Below are 25,105 nucleotides of genomic sequence, written 5' to 3' on the forward strand. Positions count from 1 at the left end.
AATAACCAGGCAATAAACAGCAACAAATAATTCATGGACAAATCTAGAAAATGCTCTCTTGCTGTTTATTGCCTGGTTACACTGCTCCCTCGGGTTACGAAATTAATTCGTTCCGCGGCCGCTTTCGTAACCCGAAAAGCCTTCGTAAGCCGAATTGCCATAGGCGCTAATGGGGAAAAGCCGCGTTTCGTGCGAAAAAGCGCCAAAAAGCACAAAAAAAATTTTTCGTAACCCGAAAAAACATTCGTAACCCGGAACAATTATTTCCAATGGGATTTTTTCGTATCCCGGAAATTTCGTAACCTGGGTATTTCGTATCCCGAGGTACCACTGTATTCCTGGGATGATGGCTCTTTTATCACTCTGTGTCTGAAAACCTTAATTGCGATTTAATAGCAATTGCATGATTTTGGCAGGATAAATCCGTGTCTGCAACACAGTTTGGAAAAATCGGAGCTTGGAAGTTGCTTTATCAAAGAACGTCTCCCAAAATTCAGCTCTCAGAAATTTCCAAACTCTGGTTAAGATCAAATTGCTCAGGTATCCCAACTTGAAACCAAGACTTGTCTTTTGCTTAGCCTTCTTTCATCACATAGAAAAATCCATCACATGTTTCAAGATCACAAAAATCTTAACATTTTTTATTAATGTACAGCTAATATGACAAAGAGTTCCCCATTAAAAACAGGCGTAACGTTTCCATGTACAATCAGCAATAAAAAATACATTAGATTAATTGCATTCTAATTTATAAATATATATATATATATATATTTATATATTTAAACATTTAAAAGTAATATTTCGTACCAAAAGAACAAAGCACTAACATGCAAGGAAAGAATATAAAGGCTCTATATAGGATTGTACTTTACAATTAGTGCCCTAGAGATATTTTAATATCCGATGTAGAAAAATTCAGTGTATACAAAACGGAACAAAGAAAGCAAACCCTGTTACAGTAAGTAAGTAGTTACAGGACATTTAAAAGCGTTGAGGTCAAAAAGTGAATTTTAGATACCACTTTTTAAATGTCGGTCTTTAAAACTGGATGGAATGTTCTAGATGCAAAGCTCAGCAAATGTGGCATTTTTTCCCATTGCAATTCCCAGAATCCCCAACAATTCCCAGAATCCCCTAACTAGAGGTTGCAGTCCAACATAACCTTTCCAAGTTGTGCACTGCGTTATAGATTGTGGCAACCCAGGTCTGCAAAACTGAGGGTCATAAAATGTATGCTGGTCTTATAGGAATTTGGTGTCCAAAAGCCAGAAACGTCCTCAGATTTGCTCCGTCGCATACAGTTTGTTCACAACTTGCGTCGACATTTTTGTGTTGTATAACACACGACGGAATGAAACGATCCTGCAAAAATGATCCTGCAAAGCTTAGGAGTTTAAAGTCTCATAGACTTGCAAAACACTTTGATTCTCTGATATGCAACGGAAAACCATGTTTGAAAACACTATAAGAAACCGAACTGGTACATTTGCATCCGCACTTAATCAAAGCTGGGTAACAACTGAATTGATAAGGTAACACTTCTGAGATCTTGGGGTGTTGTAGGATGCTATAAGTCAGATGACTTGGAGGCACACAGCAACAACAACAAACATGGGTCTAACTGAGATAAACATGTAAACAACTAGGCTGAAGCTTTTACTGGTGCTGTTCCTATACTTCTCAAACAGGTTGTAAAAAGTGCCAGAAAAAACAACTTAATGGACAACCTGAACTGGCTTTTTCTGAGAGAACGGGAAAGTTAGCCATGATGGGGGCATCCTACAACATCCCAAGATCTCAGAAATGTTGCCTTTTTTGGTGGCGGGACTACTACTCCCAGAATCCCCTAGCTAATATAGCCAATGGTCAGTGACCATGATGCTTGCAGGATTCTGGGAGCCTCAATCCAAACTAAGTGATTTTTCAACCCCTGTTACCGATGCAACCTTCTTTGCACCCAAAGCATGGGCTAAACCTAAATGGCTTCACTGGGGTGTGCAGTATTTGTATGACACATCTATGATTCTGGAGGGTTCTGCTCCAGGTAATACTGGCTTAGTTTAACTATGAAGCCGGGACCAGGGAACATAGATGAGTAGGTGTATCTTGCAATTCCTCGGTCATTCAAAAGACTGAAGGGTCCCAAGGACCACTTTAGCAATTCAGGAGCACACATGTTCATGTACATGGCCAGTGCTATCCTTACATGATGGAATTTGGAGAAGAGTTTTTAACCAAATGGAACATGAGACAAAACAATTCAAGCAAGTGGGGATATTTTGTGTTTGCAGGGCTTACCGTAATTGAGAACATATGACCCTCAGGGTCATGAAGAGGGATGGGAATCATCCACCCTTCCAGATGTTGTCTGCCTGCACCTCCAGGCAGTCTTAGCCAGGAGAGTCACTGGTAAAGAAGGAATGTGTGGTTCAGCAACATCTGGAAGATGCCATGATTTCCACCCCTTCTCTCCAAGGCCTTCTTGAGTCTCTGAAGGCACACTACTGCCATGGAAGTTGTCTAGATGGCATGGACCATTTCTACCCATGCTTCCATACCATTATGAAATTTGTTCAGCATGCGGGAGACAACCGCACAGCTTGTCGTTCTTTTTGGAAAACCAGCTAGTTGACTTTGGAACTGGAACAAGTGGCTCTCGCAACAAAACAAGATGGTTGTTTTTTTGTGTGTGTCAGTTGTAGCTACTTTCCTTCTTCTCCAATTTTAGCGCCCACCCGCCCTCCCCTACCACGATACACCAACATTCAGAGTGTCAGAGTTTTAGGTCGCTTGGCATCCCGCTCTCAGAGAGCCTTCTGCGAGAGTTTAATGGTTATTGTCTTCACTTCCGTATATTCGCTTAGAGCATATTCGCCACTGCGGGAAGAAGAAAAGAACTTTTCAGCTTTGAATGCAAGTGTTTTTACATATTAACATTCAGACCCCTAAAACCATGCGAAAGATTTGCTTCAAGAGCAGATGGGAAAAGGGAAGCCCTCTCTACATAGTTCCTTTAAACCCATTTATGAAGGCTAGAAAGTATTTCAGAGAAGGAACTCTGAATCCACTACTATAAATACGTTGGCCTTGATTCCTCCCATACAATTTTCCCATGCATCTGTAATTTCCCCCCCATACGTCCATAAACTATATTGTTCTTAAGAACCTGAAATGAAACTACTTACAGTTCTCGGCCATTTCCTGACATTTTAAAGCCACCGAAGGGTGCTTGTGCAAAGAGGGAATTGTAGCAGTTGATCCTGTGGAATAAACACCCAGAGAAATTAAAAGTCAGTAGCAGTTAGTATGCTGCAACACATCTGCTGCTCCTGGGGTTATAGTTCAAAGTCATCTGGAGGGCCTGCTGCCTATCTTTTTACTAGTCCTATGACACCTTTTGCAAACAGATGAACTCCTGTTCACAGAAGGAAACAGTTGAATAAAACTCAGCATATTGGCCCTGACATAAATCCAGACAGAACATTTAGATCCCCTGAGTCTTGCTTCGCTGCAAAATTTGGAGATCTAGACCTGCAAAGTAGGCATTTTGCTGTACCCAAGTTTCAGCCACGTAGCATGTTCTTCTTCTCTCTTTTTCACTTGAGATGATGGTGGTGGAAAAATGGGTGAACCAAGAGCAACAGTAGCTGCTCAAAATGAACTTTCTACCCCATGTGGACATGTCTGTTTGAATCTACTGAGGCTGTGGAGGAATATCTTTGACCCTGCACCCATCCTATGAACACACGACATTTTCAAACTTCACAAAACATTGGGGACAACATATGGAAGGCTAAAGGTTCCAGTGGGGTAGTGTTTGGGCGTTGGACTAGGACACTGGGAACCGGGGTTTGAATATCAAAACAATCTTGAATCCTCATTCTGTCTCCTGTGAACTTACTTACTCCTTCCCCAAGCTTCATGTGATCTCTAGATTTGATATGCATTTTATCTATGCTCTGAGAGCTGGGAGGAACCCTAATACACTCCAAACAAACTGAAAGTCAGGAGAAGAAGGTTTCAGAAATATTGCTGCATTTTTAGCCATACTATCAAGCGAGTAGAAGGTTGGAACAAAGTGGGATGACAAAGTCAGATTGTCATGAACTTGCACAAAGCCAAAAAACCCTTACCAGACTGTCCCAGACTGTAGCGCCGATGCTAATGTCAATGCTCGGTCCAAGTTCTTTGTAAACACTGCCGCTGTGAGTCCATATTCTGTGTTGTTGGCTCTCTGTATGACTTCTTCTATACTTTTAAACTTCATTATGGGTTGCACGGGTCCAAAAATCTATTAAAATTAATGAGTTAAGTTGAAAACCACCAGCCCTTTAAATAATAATAATAATAAATCAGTTTGCATAATGCTTTAATTTTGCAGTGGCATGTCAGTGGGGCAAGGAACCTGCTCCAAGTTTTTGACCAGACTCTAAAAGAAGTGTCCAAGATGCCGAATGCTGCCTCCAAAATATGATAAGCAATGTACGTGCGGTGCGTATGGAATTGGGGATGCCAGAGAGAAAACTAGAGATGATTCTGGCACATTTAATAGTTGTGTAGAAATGGCAGTTTTATTACTTGCTACCTGGTTATGTGAAAACCAAAATTGCCTCTTCTACTCAACCATCAAATTCTTCAGTTTTCAGTCTGCCAACTCTTGCGCGCATATGCCATACCTGCCCAATATTTTACACATGAAAACTGGGAAGCATGCAGCCAAACAACATCGGAGTGTAGTCAAGACTGCAAGTTATTAATAAGAAGGAACACAAAAGTTAGGGAAGGCTGCAACAGTTTAGTTTTGCCTAAGCCTACAGGCCCTAACTTTCATCTCCTTTCTCCTTTGCTGAAGACAAACTGGGAGAAAGAGAGAGAAATTGGGATATTTTGAAGGCAGCTGAAAAAATGAGATAACAGAAGAGTAATTGAGATTGTCCCAACCAAATTAGGAGATATGATAATAACATTTCAGCGTACCTCTTCTTTGGCAATCCGCATGTTGTCTGTGACCTCTGAAAAGACGGTTGGCTTTATGAACAGACCACAATCCTCCATAGCTAAGCCGCCACACTCCAGTTTGGCCCCTTCTTTCTTCCCACTTTCTATCAATTCCAAGATTTTGTCAAACTGTTTTTGGTCAATCTGTTCCAACGCAAAAGACAAGGCGCACGGTCATGGTACATAGCGTAATGTGCAGAAACAATGTCTCTACTTTGCTATTGCTCTACATTTCTCACTCAAAACCCTGCAATTGCTACTTCTGTGTCATTTCTTGGGAGGACTTTCCTTGCAGAATCATGCGCTGCATCTTATATGGCAAGAGGCTCAGTTGTTATAAAATGCACAACTAATGCACAACTCCAGAGTCACAGTCTAATGCTAAAAAAAACCTACACCATACTTGTGGGTGAATAGTGTTATTAAATAAGTGTTATTAAATAAGACTGGACAGTGTTCTGGATATTATACCTTTTGTTATGACTGAGGACATTAAGGTGAAGATGGAGAGGTCTGAACACTGACTTGGGTTCAAGAATGGAGCATGCTGGTCCATCACATACAGGGAAACTGTAAAGATAGTTGGACCAGCTCTGGTTGCACAGGCCTCTCCTCCTCACCTTCAGGCTATTTAATGGTCATGCAAATAAAATCATAGCCAGGTTGAATCCAACCACATTGTGTCTGGCTCTTATATCAACACAAGAAAACTGACAGTATGAAGATCCCAGGACATTAGCCTTTGCTTCTTTCATCCAGCAGCTATTCCATCAAGTGGAGGAATCTGATAATTTTAACGCTTTGACCTTAAGAAGCATATCTGAGTTAATTCTTTTGTTTTCCACCTCCCGGGGATGCTTTTCATTCTTGCGTCATGTCTTTTTATATTGTAAGTCTTAGGGCAGGGAATAAATGCTAAGAAGTAGTGAATACACACACAAGGCAGGTGGCTTACCTGTGGCCCTTGCTCAGTTTTGGCATCAAACGGGTCTCCCACCAGCCTTTTCTTTGCATATTCCACACTGCGCCTGACAAATTCTGGGTATATCTGCTCTTCCACAAAGACCCGAGAGGCAGCCGTGCAGCATTGGCCTTGGTTGAAAAAGACCCCTTGGTGGGCACAGTCCACTGCCAAGTCCACTGGAAGGAGCCCAGAACAGAAGATTTTTAAAGGTATACATTCATACTTATAGTCAACATCTTCATGATTTATTAAGGTATACAGCCATACTTACAGTCAGCATCTGCACAGACAATGCAAGGGTTCTTTCCACCAAGCTCAAGTGTTACCCTCTTGAGGTTGCTTTTCGAAGCAGCTTCTTTGATCAGCTTTCCAACCTGTGTCAAGAAGAAAGCAGGTCGAGTGAGGTTTTGTCCCAGCCCATATATGTGCAATGTGCCTTTATAACACAGAAAGGGAAAGAGGGGAGTTTTGGATTCGTAAGAGGATAGTACAAAACTGGAAATTCCAATCAACACGCACATTAAAAATAACTGAAGTCACTAGAGAATTTTTCCATCTTATTTCAATATGCTGGTTGCATTACTTTGGAACACGACTTTCCAAAAACTAACTAACTAGAGTAAGCTTCATGAATTATAACTTTGGTACAGGGAAACAGGTGGCAAACACACGGAGTTATTGCAAGGAAGAGTCTGCAGAACTTGGCCAGCAGGTGGTGGTAATGCATTATGGCTCAAGATTCCCAGTTGTCCAGAGTTGTTCAACATTTGAGAGATTTCTTTGGAGCCAGCCACAATTGACCATAATTATGCAAGGTTACATGAAGCATGCAGAGAATGCCACAATTGCAGTCCATTGCTGTTCTGTAGTCTCTGCAGCAGCAGAAAACAAGCGTACTTCATCGGAGGCACCCCTAGTAGTAGCTCTTAGTAACAGTGTATGTATGTGCCTTTTCAGGTCACCTTTGACTTATGGCAACCCTATGAATTTCATACTCAGCGATGGTTTTGCCAGTTCCTTCTTCTGAAATATAGCTTCTACAGCCCCTGGTAATCATTGGCAGTCTTCCATCCAAGTCTTAGGTAGTATCCGCACTGCAGAACTAATCCAGTTTGACACTACTTTAACTGCCACGACTCACTGCTAGGGAATTCTTGGAACTGTGGTTTTGTTAGACATTTAGTTTTCTCTGTCAGGGAGCCCTGGTGCCACAACTAATAACAATTCCTTGCATTCCACAGTACTGAGCCATGGCACTTAAAGTGGTGTCAAACTGGATTATTCCAGAAAGTGGGCAAAATCAGGCGCTTTTTACTTTTGGGATTTCCCCAAAACCCCACTGAGCAAGTCACAGGCTCTCAGCCTCAGAGAAAGGCAATGGCAAACCTCCTCTGAACAAATCTTGCCAAGAAAACCCTATGAGAGGTTTGCCTTAGGGTCACCATAACTTGGAAGCGACTTAAAGGCACACGACAACGACAATCAGTGACATAAAAAGAACTACCAAATATAAAACTCAATTCAAGGATTATGCACAAAATGAAGTCTAGCAATCTGCCAGAACATCTAGCAATATTTGGAAAATGTGCCAGAAATGAGTCTTTTTGTATCCCTGCAGGGAAGGGAAAGGTTTTAAAAAATGGATATTCTTTATGTCCTAAAATAAAAGATTGTGATGGGGGGGAAAAGACCGCAAATGTTTACGTTACTTACCTCTGTCGATCCAGTAAAAGCTATTTTATCAACATTAGGATGCGTAGAAATAGCAGCACCGGCAGTAGGGCCGTATCCTGGCACAATGTTAACCACACCTGGAGGAAATCCTGCCTGAAAAGTTCATTGAAGATTTTATTCTACATCTGGGATAATGAAAGTAACAGGGTACCCAAATTTAGCTATTTAGCTATGTAACCTATTTAGCTCAATATTTGGAAAGAACATCAATTGAAATCCTAATTTCACTTTCCTAGAAAGAAAAATAGCTGAATTCATCGCAACTTACTTTCAAATAGATCTCACATAGATCTGTATAGGAGTCTGCTGTGAATGTTGTTTTTACAAATAGTTATGAAACTGCACATGATACGAATCATCTTAAGATATGTAAGAAAATAATGCTTCTAATAGTGATACATTTATGGTACCTGCTATGATAAGGGATAAATAGGTCAATCCGTTCCTTATCAGTGTCAATTTCAAACATGTTCATTTATGAATTCGCACCATTTCTATGCTGTTGTACAATTATTTTCAATGCACAAATGTGTGCACCGTTATGCACACACATATATGCCCACTCTGATTCAGTATATAAGGCCAAGGCCTCAATCCACCCATCTTAAAATTAAGTCTTTCACATTTACATACCTCCTTAATTAAAGAACCAATGTATAATGAAGTCAGGGGGGTTTGCTCAGCAGGTTTAACAACCAATGTGTTCCCACAGCAGAGAGCTGGTGCCATCTTCCAAATCAGCATAAGCAAAGGGAAGTTCCACTGAAATACATAGAAAAATCTGATATTTTATACCCTTTAGGTATGGCATTCTTAGCAGATCAACAGTATCTTTGGCTTTATTTATAGAAATCCAACTATCTGCTGCTGCTTCAGAGTAGTATCCAAGTCAAAACTTCCACATCAGAGGTTGGAAATGTTTCTGGACTACATTCCCAAGAATCGCTTACTAGCCTTGTTGGCTGGGAAATTTGGTCTAAAAGGTAAACTTTCCAAGCTGTACTCCGGAATAAGCTGCTGTAGTGGTACTCAATTGCATTAGAAATTTCTCTATAGAGCTTCAAGCACAGTTTGCGCCATGTGCGGTTATTCTATATTTTGGTGATGTCTGATTTGCACTTCCAGTATGTTGAGTGATCTTTGAGACTAACTGAAAGAAATTGGCAGCATGGGCTTTCACATTTGCATCCCCAAATGCATCTAAGGAAGTAGACTGAAGTCTACAAAAGTTCATGCTTCTTTCAGTGAGTTTCAAAGGTGCTACAAGAACTCTCTATGCACTGATTCTACAGATCAACACGGCTATATCTTTGAATTCTTGCACTTCCATGTGTGTCTTTAAGAACCTGCTTCTCCTCTAGAGCAGTGGCTCTTAACCTGTGATCCATGGACCCCCCTTGCAAAAATATTATCTGTGACAAGTAGGAAGATCTTTCCGGTTCTATGAGGCCGTAGCGCACAAACAGATCATGAAAACCATGGGTGGCATGGTCGATTAAATCATGTGAAAGGTCTGCTTTGGAATGTGGGGGGGGGGGTTGTATGTGTTTTCTCAGCCACACAAGCTGTGACGCATAGCAAGAGTTATGTAGATTACAGTTATCTTAGAGTTTGTGTGAACTCCTCCACGTCAGAAACGGAGTCTGGGGACACAAATCATCATTTTAGAAAATCAAAACAATTTTAGATTTCCAGTGGGTGGAGATATCCATCACTGGATAATAAGGATATGTAATTTGCTTGTGTAACAGCCCAAATTCCATTCCTGGCTTTGCTTGTTTGTTTAAATTATCTTAGACCAGGCTAGGAAATACCTCCACCTATTTATCAGAAAACAGCGCACAGAGTCCTGGGCCAGATGGACTATTGGAAGCACCTTCAAATCCTTTCATTTGACCAAAGGGAAGCCAGTGGGGAAGAGGATCTCTTGTGGTGGAGCCTCCAATCCACCCAGATAAGCGAAGCATTTTGTTTTGCTGTAGCCATCAGATGTCAAACCTAGTCTGCTCTAACGCAGCACTGGCCACATCCCAGGAGTGGTAAGGAAATATCCCAGAGTGGTATTTTATTCCAACAGCTGCGTAAACATTCTCAGCCTAGTTACAATCATCTTTCACCAATGAAAATACCTGGTGTAGATTAAACAGAGTTAAGTGCTGGCGGCGATCTTCCCCCGCCGCGCAATCAACAGAAATGGGCAATGATACACTGGGATTAACTATTATGTTCCCTAAGCTACAGAGTCTCAACCACACTCAAGTCCTGGCTGTGGAGTAATTAGGTAGGAGTTTTCATAGCACAGAAAGAACTGCTAGTAGGCTTCTAGCACTAAATCTCTTACATTTCCTGCAGCTCAGAACTTCATAGATTCTTCTAAATACTGGTAGCCTGGACTGTTGGTCTCAAGTGAAAAATGGTGCGTTACTTTGCTACCCAGAGCCTTCTGATCTCACATTCCCACAAATAATGCTTCTTGTGAAGTGAGTTGTGGCAGTGAAAGATTCATGGGAAATAAGACTTGTTAGTCTTTGAGGTACTGCAAGACTCTTTGTTGTCTTTCTTGAGCCTTCAACTTCCATGTAAGCTAGATGCAATCATCTAGTTTACATGGAAGTTGAAGACTCAAACAAAGACTCAAACAAAGAGTCTTGTAGTACCTTAAAGACTAACAAGTCTTATTTCCCCCGGTCCAAAAAGCTGAAGCCAAAATCCAAGTCCTGGTCATCACTGCCATGTAACTTCTTATGAAAAGAGGAAGCTGAAGATGGAAGGGAGTGATGGAGAGCCTCAAAATGTCAGCAAGATGGCAATGGTTGGTTCCTCCAACCATAAAGAAACTAAAACATTATACTCACGGGCGTTATGGCCCCGCAGACTCCCACTGGCTCATGTCTGGTAAAACAGACATAATTGTCATCTGCAAGAGAATTCAGAACGTAAGTTATCAGCTGAGCATACTTTTGATATGATTCATCCTAAGAGATGAAGAAAGAAATGCAAGATTTAGGAGATGGGGTGAACGTCATATTTAGTGGTCTCTTCTCAGGGTGGACCACAATAGATGACACACTGATCAAGTCCCTTTAAAATGGGTGCCCTTAATAGAAGAAAGCAATACCGAAACAAAAGATGAAGAAAGAAGACTTCATGATTGTAGAGCCTGAATATTTTTGCCACTGACTACTTCAAAACTAGATGCTTAACATGAAAGCTTGTTCAGTGTAGCGGTCAGAAACCACAATATCCACAAATACATATCACAGCTTATTGGGTGTGCACAGATATCCTAACATAAGGGGAAAGTGGGATAAAAACAAGAGTGGGCTGTTCTACAGCTATGGGTCCCCTGGACTACTATTTTTCTGCCCCAAATGAATGGCCTGAGAAGGTCCCAGGAACAGAAACATGGCCATTGGGGCCACCAAAGTTATCGAAGGTTGTGCTTCAGGTTGCCAGTTCAGGATTGTCCCAATCCCCAAGATTTCGGGGCCAAAACCTGAGACCTAAGGATGGCCCCCTGTGATGGCAGCAAGCATTATGTACTAAATATCATAGCTTCTCATTCTCAGAGAACATATTTTCCCACTTGGACATTAAGACAGAAATCTTAGCAAGGCTGCTCCCAGATCAGGGAGAAATGAGGAGATCATTCCTTTTCACTTCTTTAGGGACATGGGTTAGCTAAGGAACATTTAATCTAATTTAGTTGCTTCTCGTCAGAAGATGGATGCAGAGCAGAATGGAAGGTGAGCCCTGGCATTACAATTTCTGGAAGAGGAGTAGGAAGTTAACTAAGGGGTTTATCACACTGGGGCTAATTTTGTCATTAAGGAGAACTTAAAGCGCATTTAAAGCATCCCACAAATAAAGCGAAAATGGCAAGTAATTGAGCGAATAATTATCACACACAATTTCACAAATAAAGTGATATCGGAAATACGTTGTTGCTGAAATCCCAAAAGGAAAAAGATGCGTGTTAACGCTTCTTTATGTCCACTTTAATGGCGGGTTTTGTGCAACAACGTGTGAAATGGTTTTCTGTAATTATGCAATTTTTCTGGGATATTCACGGGATAAACTCCCGATCTCCTTCGTGTGATAAACTCCTCGGTGAATGCATAGACTCCTTGGAAAGCCTTCGCACATTTCAGAAAGAAATGAGTGACGACTTAAAAAGGTAGCAAGCTGCTGCAGGCAGCCCTTTCCTCTTGCCCAAAGCCAAGTCTGGCAAAGCAGGAGGATTTTCAGCTTTGTCTCTCACCTGGACACAACCCATAAGGTCCTGAGGTCCTGAGATCTGGGATGCCAACTGTGTTATTCAACTTGAGGTTTCTATCCGCAAAAGAGCCCCTTTTGCCGAGATCTTTGTCTTGATTTCCAAATGGGAAAATATGTCTCCCCACCCCTCCGCCTTTGTGTGTTTGGATAACAAGCTGTGAGCAACTATGGTTAGTACTTAATGCTTAATAACGTCACCACAGGCTCTCCCAAAGTCTCAGGTTTTGGCTAGGAAACCTCAAGGCCTGATGCAATCCTGAACTGGCCACCCTATTTGAAGTGGGTTTACAATTTTGGTTTAGTGGTAAGCTAGGATCACAGCGAAAATAGATGCAAGGTTGAGTTTCAGAAGAGTTTGTTTGCAATTAACCAGACCGCATTTAACCATGACATCTGAATCATGTCCTCAGTCACTGATCTGAACTCAAATGGTTTCACACTAGTTCAATTTGGCAAACCTTAAAGAACAGCTCCAAGTTCAGCTTACCCACAGGTATAGTCTTCCCTTGGATTTTATCAGCCCATCCGGCGTAGTATCTCAGTGTCTTTATGCAGCCTTCTAAGTCAACGAAGAAAGCTTGGAGAAATGGTTTCCCTGTGTCCATTGTTTCCAAAGTCTGGGGGGAAAGACATTTGGACTTTTATTTTCCCCACAATATAGACAATAGTATATTTCACACACACACACACACACACCCCAATCTAATAGGATTAGCATGGGTGGAAGCAACACATGACCACAGATGACTATTTATCAGTCAAGTAAGTGACATATGCCATAAGGAGGCATGAGAAATTTGGTCCACTGATTTTTTTAAATGGATGTACCCAAGTCTACATGTCCCGGATTCAACACAGAATCAGATACAATTCACCATCAGAAATCTGTGCATTTCTAGGCTTCTGATACATTCCATAAAAATGTATTTTACAACAAGGACCCTTTTGAAAAATATGGAGAAAACACGATATACATATTGGGCTCAAAAATCTTCAAAGACCTACCCTACCTTTGAGCACAATGTGACTGCTCTGGTATGAAATGCTGTAAAGATTGTATGTTGCTCTCCATCAATGGAGAACAAAGGTACTATTAAGTGCATTTTCTAGTATTTGGATGCCCCTTCCGGACAAAAAGGGTAAAAATTAGATTCTGCACCTGCCTCTTGCCAGTTGCACTCCTTAAATACTAGATTTTGTTTTCTGGACAATGCAGAGAAAGAAAAAGTTGTCACTGCATTTCACCTTGCTACACTTTTTAGGTCAACTCTGGAGTAAGGAGTTTGCAGATCCCAGCCTAAGTGGAATTCAACAACTATTTCAGGCTTCTCCCCATTCCCTTCTCAATAATCCCTTCTGTACCTGCCCCTTGCACCAACTTCACTTACAGCTAGCACCACTCGGTCTTGCTCAATAAGATCCGCTAGTCTGCTGAGGAGCCTTCCTCTGCTCATGGCATCCATTTGTCTCCACGGAGAACCTCTTTCAAAGGCCATCTTTGCTGCCTCCACTGCTTTATCTATGTCAGGCTGCAAAACAAAGACCCAGAAGGACAAGAAGAATCAAGACACCCGTTCTGGTCAGAAGACAAAAGGATTGAAAGTGAAAGATGCATAGGTTATTCCTGAATTTACCAACTCTGAGCCTGTGAGATACACCAGTACATACCATACTCTTCAACAGTAGTTATAACTAATTAAACTATAATTAATTAAAATCTATTTCCAGGCACTTCTGTATACAATAGAACAAGGATTATCAATTATTCTCTTCTGCTTTTTGCAAGATGGCCTCTAAAGGGCTTACAAAACAGGAAACATTAATGAAATAGGAAAGCAAGGATTAGCGCATAAAACAGATCCAACGATTGACCATCCAGACATTGGCTAGAACCTTGTTGGTTACAATTCAGCCAGCTATTTAATGGTGAGTCAACACATGAGTAGATCTAATTCATTCACCGAGTCTACTCTAATCAGCAGCAACTATAGGATCTGGGCCATTATCAGATGCAATTAAGAAGCCAATACTATTGAAAACTCATTGAAGGCACAAGAGAGTAAGGTTTTCTAGATAGGTACTAAGCAAGGCCATTCTCTGGCTCCAAACAGAAGGTGAGAAAAGGGAGCAAATACAAGCCATTCAGATCATTCTTCCCCAAGACATTTCAGCCAAATTAATACTGGACTAAGTGTAGAAGGCGGTTATCCCATGAGGCTCAAAAAGCCACCATTTACCATAGTTCCTTCCTTATCCATCCAGCTTTTAAGATGAACACATTTTAGAGACATACTCTTAACATTTAGAGACATAGGGCCTGAACAAACAGGCCAAAATAAAGCTGCTATGGGTCACTTTGGAGGTATGCTGTTTAAATGCTGCATGTGTCTTAAGAGACCAGAAGCCGCGCCAAAGCCACACTCCAGTCCTAAAGACTAGAGCGCAGCTTTGGGCCTCTTAAGATGTGTGTGTCATTTAAACAGCACACCTCCAAAGTAACCCGAAGCAGCTTTATTTTGACCTGTCTATTTGGGCCCATACTCTCTAAATGTTGGAGAGTATGCCTTCCAGAGTAGCAAAGCAGCTGCAAGATCTAGCAAGATCCAAGCGCAGAGCAGGTGGCGCATAGTCACTCCCCAGTCCCCACCACATTGGATACTCTCCTGCCCCTCTCTGGTGTGTGGTTGCATTTGGTCCCAGAGATTGATCTGACCTTCTCAGCTCCCCATAGATTATCTTTAATACCAGCAATGTGGCTGGAGGTCTTGCACAGTCATTATATTTGCACAAATGGAAACACTTGGCTGACGCTCCACAGTGGAAAAGTCAAACCCGACCCAAGAAAACTCTTCAGTTACATCAATTAAGAGGTACAAACCGAAACCCGCACACAAACAAGGAAGCTATGGGCAAGGTTGGAATTCCAGTCTTAATCCACCTAGTGTTTAATCAGTGTTAAGTTACGCGGGTGTTGCAATACCAAGACACAACGTACAGCTAAAAATTTTGGGTTGGGGAGAACAGGGAAGATTAGATCCACCGCAGCTGTCACCAGGCACGAATCCAAATTAGACATGATTTTTAACCAAGGGAGGATTGGGGAGGGGAACAACAGTTGTGAAATGTATTTTCAAAAGAACAAGTAGCTGGTTCCAGAACAGGACCAATCTAGGTTTAGAACTGCCACATTAGCCTTGCTTCAGGTGCCCAGGAGTAGTCTTTCTAAACGTGACTTATGCACATCTTGCACCTTGTTGAAAAATCATGTGGTAGGATCTGCAGCAATCCCCATCAAATACATTAACCTCATACCCTCCACTACTTCACAGATACAAACTAGGACATGTATGTTTGAGGAACATCATAGTATGGTCCAGATGGTAAAAGTTGTCCAAAAGGAAGAACACAAAAGCAAGGAGAAGGTGTAGCAGTTTGCTTTGGTCTGTTAATTTAGTACAACTACTAGTGTTCTTTTGACATTTTTGTATTTCTGTCAGCTTTGGTGGGTTAAAATCAGGCAAAGTTAGAACATTAAAGTTAAAGGCTATAATCACTGCTAACGCCGTTGCCATTTGCTTGGCCTTATATTCAAGTATGTATGATATCTGAGGAGATACTCGCTCCACTAAAACTAAAACTTTGATGTGTCTTACACCTTTTCTAAATAATTGTAGACATTGAAACCAAGCAAAAATTAATGCTCAAGATATAATTAATGCATTACTTAAGGAGTTTTGCTTATAAAAATATATTCTTTTCCCATACAAGGTTATTGCCAGGTAAATATGTTCAGCATCAGAGAAGCAGAAACATGATGCAAAGAAACATGCCGAGAATGTTTCCTTTCCCCGTTTCTTAAAAAATCAGGGTTGGCCAATAAGTTGCCCTTCTGTCTGATAAAATTCAGTTGGCAAATACAGGATTGTGGTGGGTAGATGAAATCATTGAATCCAGGAATTAAAATCTATCCGGCATAACACTTCTTACCTTATTTGTGTGGATAAAATGGAATGAATAGCACACCTGAGCTCCCTAAATACATACATAATACACACACACACACACACACACACACAATATTTCTGTCTACCAGCCAGTGTGGTTTAGTGGATGGAATATTGGATTAGTTTGGATCCCTGTTTGGCCATGGAAAACTACTGAGTGACCAGGAGCAAGTCCCACTCTCTCAGCCTGAGAGGAAGACAATGGCAAGCCCTCTCTGAACAAATCTTGCTGAGAAAACACAGTGGTTGTGGTTGCCGTAAGTCAGAAAGAACTTGACGGCACAACATAACATTCCTATCGATAGGTGAGGTGACAAATGATGAGATGGCTAAAGAAAATGACAGGCTTATGTTAAACTTCCTTGCGAAATAATAAACCACGTTGCATGTCATCTTGGCTAAGCCACATATTGACAAAAGGCTCAGAGGAGGGAATCTTAAGACCACGTGTTGTCATTTTATGTGACAACCCCAGGATCTTCCTATCAAGATTTGCCCTTTGGAGCATATAAGCTTCCTTTTCCACTCCACCATTTCAGTCTCTGGAACTAATGGGCTCACGATTTCCACCAAGACGGTAGAAGCGTTCTTGAATATTGCAACTTTCCTGCTTTGCTGCATCTGCCACTTTATACTCCTTCAGGTCAAAGTGCTATAAAGTTTGCGTGTCCTTTCCAATACATTGAAATAATAATGCTGGGACCTGTGCTTTCCTCATTGGAGCTGGTTTCATTGCAATTTTGTAACACAGTCATGCACATGCCTTCCACAGCAGCAACAACAACAACAACATTCATAGAGAACAGACCTTGTCACCTTCTTCAATATCACAGATCTTCTCGCCCTTCCAAGGATTAAAGGTAGGGAATTTCTTTCCATTCTTTGACTCGTGCCATTCATTGTTAATAAATATCTAGAAGGAGAGAAAGTATTTGCATTATTAGAAAAATAGATGAGACCACCTTTTATCCCGAGTTACTAGCTTTCTCTGTACAGGGATTTATTGATTTCTTTAAATAGCATTCTATCCTGTCTGCCTCCAGCACTTCGCATAAGTGAGAAGTAGTGATCTTGGGATGTTAGTAGGGATAAACTGATGAAACACTATCTATCTATCTATCTATCTATCTATCTATCTATCTATCTATCTATTGCACACAGCTGGTATCAGGTAGTTCCAAATAGACAATGTTACCACAGTCTGGAGCAGGGCAGTCTAAGTGTGGTCCATGGGCCACATGTGGACCAAGGCCAATTTTTCCCCACCATTTAATTTGCTCCAAAAGGCAAACAATAAAATATCTCTTCGGTGTGTAAGATGAAGGTGACCGTTTTCAAGGAGCAGCGAAACAGAAGAGCTGAAAAGGTGAGAACCACAAGAGAGATCCCAATGAGTTGTTGTTTCTATGTAACTGCAGTTTGCCCCATTGGATTTATTTAGCTCCTTGCACAGAAGCAGACCTGTAACCCAGTAAGAGAAACTGGTTAAATTAAATTAAAGTCAATTTACTTTGCATCCACAGTTGCCCTGAAGTAAAAAACTAATTTTGTTTTAATCAAATGCCGACCGGGATGACATTAGACAGTGGGACAAACTCAAATCGATTTACAGTCAGTCAGATTTTTTTGTTGTTTTGTTTTGTATTTAGTTTATTTTGGTAATTTTATTGCCAGAATACAAGAGGCGCTTTTGCATCAGATGCCGAAATAGCTTAGCTAATAGGCAAACTCAACCTGAGGAAAGACCACTGACTGGAGTGCTTTGGAAAGTTTTAATATATGGTTTGTTACAGTTATAGTTTCAAGAACACAAAAATTGGATTTTTAAAACACTTTTTGGGGGCTGGTCTTCAAAACTTAAATAGTTGTTTTTAGTTATTTGGGGAAACAAAGACTTTTGAATGCCACAAGCCATTGGCCTGTGATAGGAAACATTCTCCTTTTGGGTACATCATGATCACTTCAACACAAATGGAACACAAAACTGTGGACTCCCCCAATTCAACAGTTTAGTGAAGACACACACTCACACCTAGAATATAAGTGGTACAGTTTGCAGAAAGATCTGGTAATACATTTGCAAAAGCAGTTGTAGCATACGCTTTTGTAACTTGGTCTACTTCATCAGATGCATGGAGTGACCTGTTGCTCAGAAAGAAGCTTTATAGTCCAGCTGTATGAATAGCCATAGAAAGGCAAAACTTGTGGGTATAGTAATGAGCCGACAAGTTCAGGTTTAGCAATGGTTGTTGAGGGAAATGTACCTTATGCTACAATCTTTTTCACATAGTTAGGGGCTAAACAGATTGTCCCTTTGGAGCATCCTTTCTGTGCCAGATTGGGGCCGTGACAACTACAAGCCATGGCCCCAATCCAGCCTTTCCCCAATGCTAAAAGGAATGGCAAATTGCCGCTCTTTTTTGCACCGGGGAAAAGGTGCCTTTGCTGCTGTGGCAGCACTTTCTGGTGCTCCTTTTGGTACTGTGTCATTTGGACGCAGCACCAAAAGACTGCCATGATGCCACTCACTATAGAGTCATGTGCATGGCATGATGGCGGCATCAGGGCAGTGTTGGGGCATGCGTCTTGCGAATGCCATGCTCCCACTCTGCCCCGAGGCCCAGCGTATAATACCAGTCTATACAGCCTCTTTGTCTCAAAGATGCTACAAGATCCCTTTGCATATTGATATTCCAGACTAACACGGCTATGTCTCCGAATTCTAGAAATGGTACAGTCACAAAGCAAAAAGTGTGATATAGTTCCTCATTACATGATACATATACAGTATATAGTTGCGCTGAGCAGAAGAATTACAAGTCACCTGTTATTCATAACATGTTCCTTCCAAAGTCTTGGCAGCAAAAATCTCATGGCCAGTTCTGTCTGGGATACACATTTAAATCTTAAGAGGAGTTTCCTCATTTGAGAACAGGGAAAAGTTCAAGGTTATTTTTTTTAAAGTTACTTTTCTTTATTTTAATACACACACACACACACACACACACACACACATACATAGCTTCAGTATTTAAAATTTGGCCTTATTTGGTGGGGCATCCTTTTATCCAAATGTTCTTTCTTTCCCTTTTAAAAGTCAAACCAGTGAATTGGTTGGATGTTGCAAAGGCGATAATGAATCTTCTCGGAGGCAACCGGACAAACATCCATATTAACAACTCAGTAAGAGTAAAATGAATATAAGGCCTGTTTGCAGCAGCAGTAAACAAGGAACCAAGTCTGTAACATAAGATGTTTGCAATCCCCTCAATGTTTTTACAGTTGCTGCTGAAGAAGAGTTTCTGCCCAGAGCATTGAGCTTCATTACATCAAATCCATCTCTAGGCACCTGTTGGCTTTCTTTTTCCTCCTTCGTTTTCCCCCCTTTTCCACTAGAGATGCTAAACCAGGAGTGAGAATAATAGTGGCCCTCTCCAGCTGTTGCTGAACTATTGCTTGCTTAAAGCTACTGGGAATAGCAGTAAAACATCTGGATCCATGATTTCCTCCATCTTAAAAGTAGATTTTAAAGAGCCCCTTTTGAGTTTGCAAAATTTTAAAAATGCTAGTCTTGCAATGTGCTGGTTTTTCTTTTCTCAACCCAGAAAGCCTTCCACTTTTACCTACCTCCAACAAATCGATCCTTTGCTCAGATGGATTCAACTCCAAGGTAAGGACTAGCATTACCATTTCATAGAAGGTGAGGCAGCCTGTCGCACATGATGTGCTAGAAACCCTCAAATCATTATTTAATTTATGTTCATCTCCTTGAACTGTTCAGGATCACAAGTGATCTACTTATCACATTTGAACCATTTCGCCCCAAGACGACCACTGCATTTTCTTATCAAGAATCAGAGGATAATTCATTATTTTGCAGTTATTTAATATACATTTCATGGAGAGAAAAACATATCTAAGGGCAGAAGCTCAATCTTTAGGCTTCAAACATATAATAGCAATCAGAAAATAAGTCACATTGTGAAAATATCACTCATCTGTTTCAAAAAGACAGACACTGCAGAGGTAAGCAACAGAGAAAAGGGATCTTTGGTTGTGCAGAATGTAGTCAAACACATTCATATACTGTATTGCACTTAAAGTATCCATCCTATAAATTCATGCGTTGGGAATTTTAACTAATTTCTAATCAAGAATAAGACAACAGGTTATTAAAGCTGCCATCTTATGCATGCTTTCTAGAAAGTAAAATGCTATTATACATAATACAAAAAATTAAGGATATTTAGATACTGGACACAATACAGTAGGACCTTGTTATCCAGTGGATAGCAAAATCTGTGGATGCTCAAGTCCCATTAAATACAACAGCCGAGTAAAATAGTGTACCTTACATAAAATGGCAAATTTGCGATTTGGAATGTATGCTTTTAAAAAATATTTTCAAGCCTTGAATCTGTAAATAAATAAAAAAAAAATCCATGGATAAGGAAGGCCAAGTGTACAAAAAATTAAGGCAATTTAAAATTATGCTGTAAGTTGCTAGCCCTGAAAGAAATAAGACCATTTGGATATATTTTCTCCTTCCTAGAGAGTAAAATAGTAAGCTAAGTTTAGCCAGTATTCCCTTCTCCGCAAACACACGCTTCCAAAAAGATGAAAAAATAAGATACTCAACATCTCAAGAACTACATATACAATTCATACAAGTCTTTAGAGGATTCAGTACCAAATAGATATGTTGGGCCTTACCGATTTTTGATTCAGATTTTTATTTAGAAATAACTTCTTATTTAACTGAAAGATTTTAGGACTGGCCTTCTAAAAAGACATGCAGCCCTTTCAACGATCTACATAAGGTACATCTACATAAGAGACGGACGAAAATCTCAAGCACACACCAAAAATAGCAAATCTCAATCCTGAACTGGGGCCCTGAATTATATAGGGAGCTTTAAAAATCAAAAGAACGGTTGACTTTAAATGAGGAATTTGTTTTAAAAGATATTTAAATCAGGGAATCGTTGCAAAATAAACATCAAGACAGCTCAAAACATATTGTTTTGGTTATACGTTGCTAGTTTAGGCCCTGAAATCTCTCCAACACAGAAGCCATTTAGTGCAACATGTCTTATTCATATTCATATGTGAGCATGGGATGTTGACGTTGCCCTTCGAAGATTGTTATTTCGACAAAGAGAATTCAAATGTTGTGCATTTTCATTTAGTTCTAGCTTTGGATCCACCCTAATAATCCAAACTCCTGTCCTAAAACAGACTCTGCAGCCGTTCAACAAGTTTCTGCTATAGGAGAAAGAATTAAATTTGCAGGCTTCATGCCATGCACTATAAACAAACCCATCTTTCCTTAGAATCCGTATTTCGATGCAGAATCCATTCTCAACCTTTCTGTATTCTTACCCAAACTGAAATCTTTTCTATAGACAAGGTTCAAAAGTACCCCTGTAAAATAGGACCGCCGCTTCCATTTTCTTTGGGAAGCATTCTGTTACATTCTGAGATGCACCACGTTTTAAAGGATCCAGGCTCAAGGAATGAGATACTCCCAGGAACAAGGCTCCCAATGTATAATAAAAAATGTTTATCAATTAATACTCTCAGCAAACTTAAAAATGGGAACCGAAGAGGTGCAGACAACCAGCAAATCCTCTGGGGCCTCTCTGTGTGTAAATGTCACAAACAGACCGCCTGCCAGATCTGATAAGAAGGAGTCTTAAAAATGGCTTTTTTCTTCCAGTTTGGAACATAGCCAGGTAGTTGACTAAGAAATGTTAAGGGTTTTTCCCTGCTGTAAGATGCCTAGAAACTCAAGTTTGCATCACTTAGTCAGCTAAAACACAGGTCAATACGTCTTATTAAAACTTGTGGTTTGGTTATTAAACGGTTCCCCCTCCGTTTTACGGATCCAAGAATGTATGTTTTTGCAATGCTGGTAATTAGGGAATGGATTAGGAGAACAGTGATGGCTAATGGCTTTTAAAAAGTTGAGTAGGTGTCTATTGCAAAACTCCAAAACTCGGAGCACTTTCATTCCCTTGTGGCTAGATTCCTACTACTTCGTGCCTTCTTTACCATAGTATATAAATCTGGCTCCGATTTGGACAGACACACACTTGGCTCTTCTTTCACCGCCAACATTTTGCAGTTGTTTTACATTTGCTACTAAACTCATTCAATCTTCCATTATACTATCAGTGCATTTTATTATTTTTACAGGGTTGAGTAGACATATATATTAGTCTAGCTGTGAATCTAGAGATGTTCGGGGCATTTCTTATGAAAAAAGTAGGTACGCATTTTTAGTAACAATAATTCATATTGCAGAACAATAAAACACAGGCACAAAAGTCATCATTTCCTTAGGCTAGCTTCAGTTTCAGATACTGTTTTTTGTTGGGACATCGTGTTTGGATATCGTCTTAAGGACAAGAACTTTAGTCCATACATCTAGGAGTAACTTCAACATGAGAATATTAGCCCTCTGTTTCAAACTCTGTTTATTCCACCTTTAGAGTAAGAGAAGAATAACTTTGGCAAAACTTCAACCTGCTGAGAAAGTAGACCTATATATCACATTATGGTTACTCTTTCTGACTAAATATATAGGTCAGGAAGGGGAAAGGAGAAATGCTGTTTTCTAAAAGTACTCAATAGATACATTTTTAGTTAAAAGAACCAACAGGGCAAGGTATCTCTGTGTAGATCTCAAAATTCATCATGGGCTACAATCCTGTCTTGCTTTTCTTTAAAACACAACATCGACCGAGCAGTTAGTTTCTTAATGTAATAAGAACAGTACAGTAACAAAGGGGCCATATGGAGAAGGGCCTTGTTTTGCCATGCCAGCCGTTCTATTGTGCCCGGGATCAGAGTAGGCCATGCCCCTTAGTTAATATCCACTGCCTCTATGTTTTAAGTAACTGTATAGGCTTTTCCTCCCCTTTATATAGTGACAGGATGGCTCTCCAAGAAAGCCATGTGAAAGATGTGGCTGGAAGGTTTACAAAGTACTTCCAGCTGAACCTCAAGCAAACATGAACGCTCAAGAATGCGCCTGTGCAATATGGCGCATACAGTCCTTCCTCCTCATCCGTTTCCCTACAGTGTGCAGCTGAAGACCAGTATTGTTTGCATTTTGACTTGGGAGTATGAAATCTCACTGCGTCTGGAGCAGCTGAGCAAGGTCATGGGTGAAGGGCTCGAATCCAAGTCAGATCTCAATGCGGTTATGAAGTGGCGAGTTTAGAAAGTTGCATTTGCTCGGCTGAAGCACTGCCTCCGCATCTGATGTATTAAAATACAGTAACACTGACATCTCTCTCCTGCGCTTTTAAAGCACTACTGAGATATAACACTGTGAACTGACCATATCACATTTGATCTAGTTATCTACAAATAAAGCATGAAGTGGAAACCCACATCGTTCAGTGTACAGATCACTAGTTTTGGAACTGGTTTATGTGGGAAACCCACATTGTTCAGTGTATAGATTACTACTACTTTTGGAACTGGTTGACCAGATCCTATTTGATCCTCTCCCATGGCTCTCCAAAATCCACAAAAGAGTGATACCTTTATTGGAACAACCTAAATGCACAAAATACATGTTGAAAGCTTGCAGCACGCAATACTTTTATTGGTTCAACCAACTTCTAAGTGATACCTTGACTGGACCAACCCCAATGCACAAAATATATGTCACCAGCTTGCAACATGCATTTAGCCCATTTTGTTTGAAACATATATTTTGTGCATTTGGGTTGATCATATAAAGGCATCCCTGTGTTTGGATTTTGGATATTATTGTACTTTGCTACATGGCCAACACAGATACCTTTGAATATGATGAAATCATGCACACCTTTTCCTTATTTACCCAGTACCCAACATACAGACCAAGACCCCAGAAGTTGGCCACCCAAACACACTGCTAAGCCTATGATCAGGATGACCAGACATCCTAAGGAGGACAAGGCACTGCAAAAATGTAGGACATTACTAAATAAAAATGAAAAACACTAATATAGAAGTAAACCCATGTTTCTTAGCCATGCGCTGAAGGGAGGACATTTTGAAATCCTTCCTCCATAGAAGGTTGAACAGTTGGGCATGTCCTGGAAAAGGAGGACATCTGGTCACCCAGCCTATGATGTCCAAGACCACTTGCCATGTTTGGTGACATGAAGCAAGCACTATGGAAGCTTGGAAAAATCCAAGGACTCTGAAGGACTAGGAGCTTCTATCTTACCCCACCAACTCCCCAGAACACTGGTTCCTAAACTATGGTCCTCCAGGTGTTTGGGACTTCAGATCTCAGAAGCCAGAGCCAGTTTAGTCAAGATTTCTGGGAGCTGAACTCCAAAACATCTGGAAGATTCAAGGACTAGGATCTTCCTTTTAAAGATCTATCTCACTCTACCAAGCCCCTAAAGCACTGGTTCCCAAACTATGGTTTTCCAAGTGTTTGGAACTTCAGATCCAAAAGTCAGAGTGTCAAGACTTCTGGGAGCTGAAGTCCAAAACATCTGGACTAAAATCTTCCTTTTAAAGATGTACAGTATCTTACTCCACCAACTCTCTAAAGCACTGGTACCCAAACTATGGTCCTCCAGGTGTTTGGGACTTCAGATTCAAAAGCCAGAGCCAGGTTGGTCATCAGTCAAGACTTCTGAGAGCTGAAGACCAAAACATCTGGAAGACTCAAGTTGGGGAACCATTGCAAGAGCATTGCAAAAGGGAAGAACTGCCAAGCCCTGTCTCCCTTACCTTGGTGTATTTGACCTCCAGGTTCCTGATGGGGTGAGGCAGGGCTGGAGGCATCAGCATCTTCTTCTCAGGCTGTCCGTTTTCCAGGGTCCCGTTCAGTGCAGCCATGGCTTCTTCCAGGATGCTCTCCAGATGTTGCAGATGCTGATGCTCAGAGACCTTCTCGCTCCGGCTGCCAGAGAAGGATGACAGCCAGCGCTCCTGGGGACTCGCCTTTTATGAATGAGCAGCCACTCATCAGACTCCCGGGTCGGGGCTTCTGATTGGCTCCTGGGCTCTAGGCCACGCCTCCTCCCCCCGACCATGCCGTGGCTTGCTTGCAAAAAGTGACAAGCAGCAGGTAAAAGGGTTTTTCTGCAAGAGGTATGGCAAGGCT

General features: G+C 40.9%; 1 protein-coding gene across 1 annotated transcript; it reads right to left on the bottom strand.

Moving 5' to 3' along the window:
- Nucleotides 1–2,750: 2,750 nt before the first annotated feature.
- ALDH1A3 (aldehyde dehydrogenase 1 family member A3) lies at nucleotides 2,751–24,904 on the bottom strand. Its single transcript, XM_042476943.1, has 13 exons — nucleotides 24,730–24,904; nucleotides 16,790–16,894; nucleotides 13,366–13,506; nucleotides 12,465–12,594; nucleotides 10,555–10,616; nucleotides 8,333–8,461; nucleotides 7,679–7,792; nucleotides 6,237–6,339; nucleotides 5,957–6,141; nucleotides 4,981–5,145; nucleotides 4,137–4,294; nucleotides 3,189–3,263; nucleotides 2,751–2,880 (listed from the first exon to the last, which is right to left on the bottom strand). Exons 1-13 carry the CDS (start codon nucleotides 24,835–24,837, stop codon nucleotides 2,808–2,810), a joined length of 1,548 nt encoding a protein of 515 aa, XP_042332877.1. The 5' UTR covers nucleotides 24,838–24,904; the 3' UTR covers nucleotides 2,751–2,807.
- Nucleotides 24,905–25,105: the final 201 nt, after the last annotated feature.

The sequence above is a fragment of the Sceloporus undulatus genome, chromosome 6 (assembly GCF_019175285.1).
Source record: "Sceloporus undulatus isolate JIND9_A2432 ecotype Alabama chromosome 6, SceUnd_v1.1, whole genome shotgun sequence".
Classification (NCBI taxonomy): domain Eukaryota; kingdom Metazoa; phylum Chordata; class Lepidosauria; order Squamata; family Phrynosomatidae; genus Sceloporus; species Sceloporus undulatus.